At 38.6% G+C, this 7,500-nt stretch overlaps 1 protein-coding gene across 2 annotated transcripts in view; it reads right to left on the bottom strand.

The window, feature by feature from the left end:
- Nucleotides 1–7,500, bottom strand: part of ano2b (anoctamin 2b) — a 176,693-nt gene that overhangs the window by 90,170 nt on the left and 79,023 nt on the right. For both annotated transcript variants that reach the window (XM_061914224.1, XM_061914225.1), the window contains exons 4-7: nt 7,450–7,500; nt 7,223–7,374; nt 5,490–5,544; nt 2,796–2,847 (exon numbers count right to left, since the gene is read on the bottom strand). The exon at nt 7,450–7,500 is cut by the window's right edge and continues 48 nt beyond it. In XM_061914224.1, the coding sequence (XP_061770208.1) occupies nt 2,796–2,847; nt 5,490–5,544; nt 7,223–7,374; nt 7,450–7,500 (310 nt within the window). The remainder of the gene's footprint in view (nt 1–2,795; nt 2,848–5,489; nt 5,545–7,222; nt 7,375–7,449) is intronic.

The raw sequence follows: 7,500 nt of genomic DNA, 5'->3' as shown, positions 1-7,500 counted from the left end.
CTTGTAAAGTGTATAGAAGCTGGATGAATTAAATGCCAAAAACCAACCACTTTCATGTTGTATTGTACAGAAAGGACAACTTTTTTTCTCCTCCATTTGAAAATGTGGGCGTTATCCTCATTACTGTCTGATTCCAATCAATGCAAGTCATCAGAATCAGGTAATACACCAACTTATATTCTTGTCTTTGTGAAAGAAAGACATCTATATGTGTTACACATGCTTGTATTATCATTAAACACATTTAACTTGTTTACAAAAATGTCTCTTTCATAAATAAATAAATATAAATGATATATATAAATGAGGTAGATCCCCTCGAGTTGGTCAATTGAAAAGTAGCTCGCCTGCAGAAAAAGTGTGGGCACCCCTGGTTTAAATGCACCATGACCAACTGCAGAGGGCACCTATCCCGTCCAAAGGCAAAACCCAGTAATTTTGGTCAAAAACTGAGCTGATAATAATTTTGGAGTTCCTAGGTGATATGCTTTACATCAGTGTATGCGATATTGTCATTTGTTCCGTAAGTAAGCTGTTACGCGCATGGCAGGATCTAGCAACTACCACATAACCGCGTAGATACAACAGAAAAACCTAGTATCTCAAGGGACCAATCGGAGCTTCTTTGTCAGTCGCCTTATTGTTTTTAACGAGACATTTGCACTAATGGGCGCCGACGGTCAAGCTGATTATGTGATATTATGGCAGGAGGGGATATTTGGAAGATTGGCCCAGGACGTTGCAAGCACCTTCATTAAATATATTGTTCTTGATTCTTCCCCTTGCATACTCTTTTGGGCAGATAACTGTGGAGGTCCAAATAAAAACTGGACAATGTGCAAACGCAGAATGGGGCCCATCCGAGATTGTGATCAAATATCTGGAGGAAGGGCACACGTTCATGAGAGCAGATTCAATCCATGGCTCAATCGGCAAGAAAATGAAAGTTCGAGAAAACATCTACACGTTTGATGACTTTGTAGATCTTTGTAAGACAGCATCAAGATAGATTGGTTTCCTTTGTTTTCTCAATATCAGCTAGAAGTGAGTTACTAGGTTTTGCCTTTGGACGGGAGACCGGCTCTCAGGAGCATTTTGCTGCAGGGGTCACCAACGCGGGCACTGGGTCGCCCGTAAGGACCAGATGAGTTCTAAAAATAGCTCAAATAGCAGCACTTACCAGTGAGCTGCCTCTATTTTTTAAAATTGTATTTATTTACTAGCAAGCTGGTCTCACTTTGCCGGACATTTTTAATTCTAAGAGAGACAAAACTCAAATAGAATTTGAAAATCCAAGAAAATGTTTTAAAGACTTGGTCTTCGCTTGTTTAAATAAATTCATTTATTTTTTTACTTTGCTTCTTATAAACTTTCAAAAAGACAATTTTAGAGAAAAAATACAACCTTAAAAATGCTTTTATGATTTTTAAACACATATACCTTTTTACCTTTTAAATTCCTTCCTCTTCTTTGCTGACAATTTAAATCAATGTTCAAGTAATTTTATTTTTTTTATTGTAAAGAATGATAAATACATTTTAATTTAATTCATTTTAGCTTCTGCTTTTTCGATGAAGAATATTTGTGAAATATTTCTTCAAACTTATTATGATTAAAATTAAAAAAAAATATTCCGTCAAATCTGTAGAATCAATTTTAAATCTTATTTCAAAGTCTTTTGAATTTCTTTTAAAATTTTTGTTCTGGAAAATCTAGAAGAAATAATAATTGGTCTTTGTTAGAAATATAGCTTGGTCCAATTTGTTATATATTCTAACAAAGTGCAGATTGGATTTTAACCTATGTAAAACATGTCATCAACATTTAAAATGTAACTATATCAGGAAAAAATACTAATGATGTTCCATAAATTATTTTTAAAATTTTTTCCAAAAGATTCCAATTAGCTAGTTTTATTAATAATCAATCAATCAATCAATCAATGTTTACTTATATAGCCCTAAATCACTAGTGTCTCAAAGGGCTGCACAAACCACTACGACATCCTCGGTAGGCCCATATAAGGGCAAGGAAAACTCACACCCAGTGGGACGTCGGTGACAATAATGACTATGAGAACCTTGGAGAGGAGGAAAGCAATGGATGTCGAGCGGGTCTAACATGATACTGTGAAAGTTCAATCCATAATGGATCCAACACAGTCGCGAGAGACCAGTCCAAAGCGGATCCAACACAGCAGCGAGAGTCCCGTTCACAGCGGAGCCAGCAGGAAACCATCCCAAGCGGAGGCGGATCAGCAGCGCAGAGATGTCCCCAGCCGATACACAGGACAGAATGGAGCGAATTTTAGCGATATTACGAAGATGAAAGAAGGCCGTTTTAGTAACGCTTTTAATGTGTGCCTCAAAGGAGAGAGTTGGGTCGAAGATAATACCCAGATTCTTTACCGTGTCGCCTTGTTTAATTGTTTGGTTGTCAAATGTTAGAGTTGTATTATTAAATAGAGGTCGGTGTCCAGCAGGACCGATAATCAGCATTTCCGTTTTTTTGGCGTTGAGTTGCAAAAAGTTAGCGGATATCCATTGTTTAATTTCATTAAGACACGCCTCCAGCTGACTACAATCCGGCGTGTTGGTCAGCTTTAGGGCCATGTAGAGTTAATAATAACATAGAGTTAAAGGTAAATTTGGCAACTTGGCTATTTCTGGCAATTTATTGAAGTGTGTATCAAACTGGTAGCCCTTGGCATGAATCAGTACCCAAGAAGTAGCTCTTGGTCTCAAAAAGGTTGCTGACCCCTGATTTACTGGAAGGGTATTAGAAGCAGGTCTTACCGATTGTTTGACAGCTTCGCGCGCAGATTGTCCTTCTCAGGATCTCGTACACCTGAGAAGAAAGAACACACCTTTAGGCAGGACACAGGAAGCTTGCCACCTAAACATTCCATTCTAATTATAATTAGGGACGTCTACTGGATCCGGTGCTTTATTCGCACCCGCCGGTCCTACCGGGCATCGATTCACGTAAAATCTAACAGTGCCATGTCTCGGCTCTTCACTCCAGCAGCACTGAGAGCCAAATTACCTCGAGGTAAATTCAACGCCAACAAAGAAATTGAAGCAAACGCTCCAAAGTAAGTAAAGTGAAGTACCACTTTTCCAAAAAAATGCACTATCTTGATGCTAACATACATTGACATGCTAATGATGAACATTAGCACTTTTACATGGCGATGTTCACGCCTTCTAATGTGTTGATAAAGACTACAACTAAGATGCAAGCTACAATAAAAAAAGCTGGTGCGTAATAGGTACAACAATTACAGCATTAACACTTTATAGGGCGCGACAAATGAAACAACACTATAAACTACTGCCATTTAAGTGTCTTGGATTATGCAACTCTATGTTATTATTAATGACCTGGCATAATCAGGTCATTGTTAAAAGTTGCAGTACAATTTTTCTTTTATTAGTAAAAAAAAATATTTATATTAATTAACGAACGAATGTACCAAAGGTTTGTACCGTTAAGTACCGACATTGATTCCCAGGTATCACGAATCCGTACCGGATCAGTTCGAATGTGAACAGTACCCATCCGTGATTACAATTCAGGGCCTCCAATTCAATTATAAATTGGTTAGTTGTAGATCTTTAATTATTACATTGTATATTATTAAATTGCATAATGTTAATATATTTTCTATTATTATTAAATATTTGAAATGTATTTCATTTAATTTACATGAACATTTTTATATCTACAAGGCTCCTCCTCCTTTGGCGATTGACGTAGGCAGTGTTGCGTTGTTTCCCATTTTGTTAGTGCATACAGCATGGATATATATATATATATATATATATATATATATATATATATATATATATATATATATATATATATATACACACACACAAACACACGTTAGGTCAGGAAAAAACAGCGTGTTTCGCAGGTTTCCTTTTCCAATACCCCAGTATAGAGCACTGTATAACGGATAAAACACAGAAACCTTAATTTTATATATATATATATATTAGGGGTGGGCAAATTAATGCGTTAATTACGAGTTAACTCATCAATCTATTAACGCCGACAATTATTTTATCGCACATTTGCGTATGCTGTTTACATGCTTTTATTTTGTTAACGTCGGCCGGATATTCTTCGGCGTCGAGGGGCTCTTGGTAAAGATGGAACATTTGGCAAAAATACCGGACAATTCTGCAAATTTCATGGCTGGCTTACAGCGTGGTCACTCCGGGATCACTTACGACCGCCAGACAATTCTGGATGTGGATAGATCGGGCCGTTTCGGACTGAATGACGCGTGCTTGCTAGACCGGCTAGCCAGCATGGGAATACTTTGCCGGCTACATCCAGCGGCCTGTGAAGCAGCGGAGTATATGTGTTGTCTGTCTATTTATGAATAATGCAGACCAGGAGTGTTGGCTGAGTTCTTAACGTTTGCTTTCAGAGCGTGCATATCACAACATACAAGATGCCGTCATGGCGACACAACTTATACCGGGCTACCGCGCATGCTCGGCACTCCTGTTGCATGCTGGGTAGGGTAGTTCTTTTTTTCCCTGGCTCATAACATCACAATATAGTACCATGTATATGCGTTCAGTTTATCAAAGCACCAAGCAAACAATCGGAAAATTCCCATCATATCAATTCCTAGATATGGTCATAATTATTTTAAGTCCACTACGCAGAATAAACACAACATTATTAATATTGCTACTACGGATAATTTCATCAAAAATTCCCTAAAACAGCCCACTACCTATAATATAGGTTTTTTAAACATAAGATCCCTGATAAAAAAAATGTTTCTGCTGTTACCTCAGAAATTGCCTGTTCAGATGTTATGATTGTGGCTCAGAGATTTGTATGTAGATTATATTTATTTTCCATAACAAACAGGATAACTTAAATACCCTGGCAGTGGCAATAAGCTTAAATGTTTGTATTTACATTTTTTGAGTTGATTTTCACAAAATATGCTATTTAACTGCTACTGTTTAACAAGGACTGATTTAAATTGTGTTTGCACAACAAATGTTTTGGCGCTTTTGTTCATGTGGGAGAATATTCCAATAAAGGTGCACTACACACTACTTTTGAATTCATTATTGGGCTTTGCGTATACAATGCAGTTAATCGCGATTAATCGGAGAAATAGTGCGATTAACTTCGATTAAAATTTTTAATCGTTGCCCAGCCCTAATATATATATATATATATATATATATATATGTAGCATGTTCATCTTCTGCCTCTTCCGTGTGTATCGGCGCTAACATAAAACATTACAAGAATGTTAGCTAATGGTTCTCCCATTGTCAGATCGAAGCAAACGTTCGCAGAACATTAACATTCATGCTGTATTTTAGGAACGTCCTCATTATTTGAACATATAATTTGACATGTGTCCATCCTTTCAGAAAAGTCCAGGTTCTAATCGAGACGCATCGGAGAAGCGATCATTTTTCCCCACCTCTAGATGTCACACTTACGATCCGACCCCTTGTGGCGTTGTCGAAGAACGTGTCTTTCGATGTGATGTTGTACCTAAGAACAAGGCATGACATCATCAGGTTAAAGTGCACAAATGTGGGGAATAATGACAAAACTTGGATGATTGCATTACAAAAAAAAAACAACTTTAAATATCGGACATAAGCAGTTGAGATGTTTCATGAGAGCAGAGTGTGTGCCTTTGAAAGGCAGAGCCTGTTGCTAAATGTTTGTGAAATCCGACTCGCACTTTGTGGGCAAGTACTGAAACTGTTGAATCTTTCAAGGGATCGTGTTAGCGCTAGTTAATAAAAAGACTGAAAGTACTTCGATGTCTTCTTCTCTACAAACGGGGTATTGTCGGATTACGGGAGTGTTGATCATTATTCCCTCAAAGTAGTGTGTTGTTCGCTGTGTGATGTTGCCTCGGTCTATTTGGTTTCAAGTTTATTTTAGTGTGGTGCTGCTTGGGAGTTTTTATTAGATAAATGATTTGTCCTGCTTTGAACTTGCTATTCTTCTGACCCTGTCTTGTTGACATAAAACCACATCAAAATGAGCGTTCCACGTTACAGCAAATGTACACATGAAAGTGATTGCCGTATTTCCTTGAATCGCCGCCGGGGCGCTAATTATTTTAAAACCTCTTCTCACTCCGGCACTTACCAACGGCATGCGGTAAATTTAGGCCTGCGCTTAAAAATTTGAGTGTGACGTAAGGATACCATCATGAAAAGCACATTTAAAAAAAAAAAAAAAAACTTTATTATGGTCTTACATTTACTTATGAATGAAGTCCATGCGCAGCTCCTTCTGATCAAAAGCATCGATAACTTGTTTATAGAAGTCTTCCTTATCTTTCTTCAGTTTTAAAAGTCTCTCTGTCTCGATGGAGATCTTCCTTTATTACGTCCTGCTTCGATTGAAAGTCCAGTTTAGAAAACTGTCTTATTTTAGATATGTAATCCCCCATCTTAAAAGTGCAAGCGAGAGGAAAAAATAAAGGATCGCTGCTTGTTGTCACTTCTTCTGCAGCCGAGTAGTCGCAAGAAGGATCACTAGCGCCCTCTACCACCAGGAGGCGGGAGTCATTTAGTGACTCATATTTGACACACGCAGCTACGGTATATTAATAAAACATAGCTGTTTACTGTTCTTTTTAGCATATTCAATAGCTTGGACCTTAAATCCTACTGAATAGCTCTTAATATTCTTCCCTTTATGCGATTTCAAATGATTGAAATCAGTCTCCTCCATTTTGAAAATGGTGACAGGTGAAGTGTCACTCGTGACGTGACGAGTTTGACCCTGTGGGAATTCTAAACATGCGCTAATAAAAATAATATTTTGTCAAACGAGTTTGACCCGGTGTTAATCCTGAGATGGTGGTAACACTAAGCATGCGCTAATTATTTTGCCAAACGAGTTTGACCCGGCAGTAATTCTAGTCAGGCGCATACTATATACCCGGCGGCAATTCAAGGAAATACCGTAATGAGATTCCTCATTACTAGTAAAAGTATTAGTAATGTCATTATCATATAACAGCGTTGTTCCTCACACTTGGAATTAAGCTAAAAAAAATAATAATAATTAGGCGGTTGCCTACAGCCACAGCTGTTTGATCTGGCATTAATCGGAGCTTTCAGTGCAGAAGTATATTCTTGCTCTGCACTCGTGTTTGTGCCAGTTCTCTGAACAGACAAAGACATTGTGTGTGCTCCGGCCTCACAGGTGGAGCCTTTCCCTGGAGAAGCAGTGTGTGAGGAACTTTGTGGCCCCGTGGTCCTGATGCGGCACTTTGGGCTGGAAAGGCTGCTTCAGTTTCCTCCACACGCTGCTCACGCTGCTGCTGAACGCACCTTCCTCCTTCAGCTCGTAGCGCTGTGGCGACACGGCGGCCCATTATTGTCCCGCTATAGCGGTCACGGAACGGTGGTGGTGGTCAAAATGTCTTACCGTCTTGGTGGGGACTTTGATTTTGAGGAACTCCGCCTCCCTGCACAGCAC

This window comes from Nerophis ophidion, linkage group LG10 (genome assembly GCF_033978795.1).
Source record: "Nerophis ophidion isolate RoL-2023_Sa linkage group LG10, RoL_Noph_v1.0, whole genome shotgun sequence".
In the NCBI taxonomy this organism is placed as follows: Eukaryota; Metazoa; Chordata; class Actinopteri; order Syngnathiformes; family Syngnathidae; genus Nerophis; species Nerophis ophidion.
This window is presented reverse-complemented; position numbering and strand designations above follow the sequence as displayed.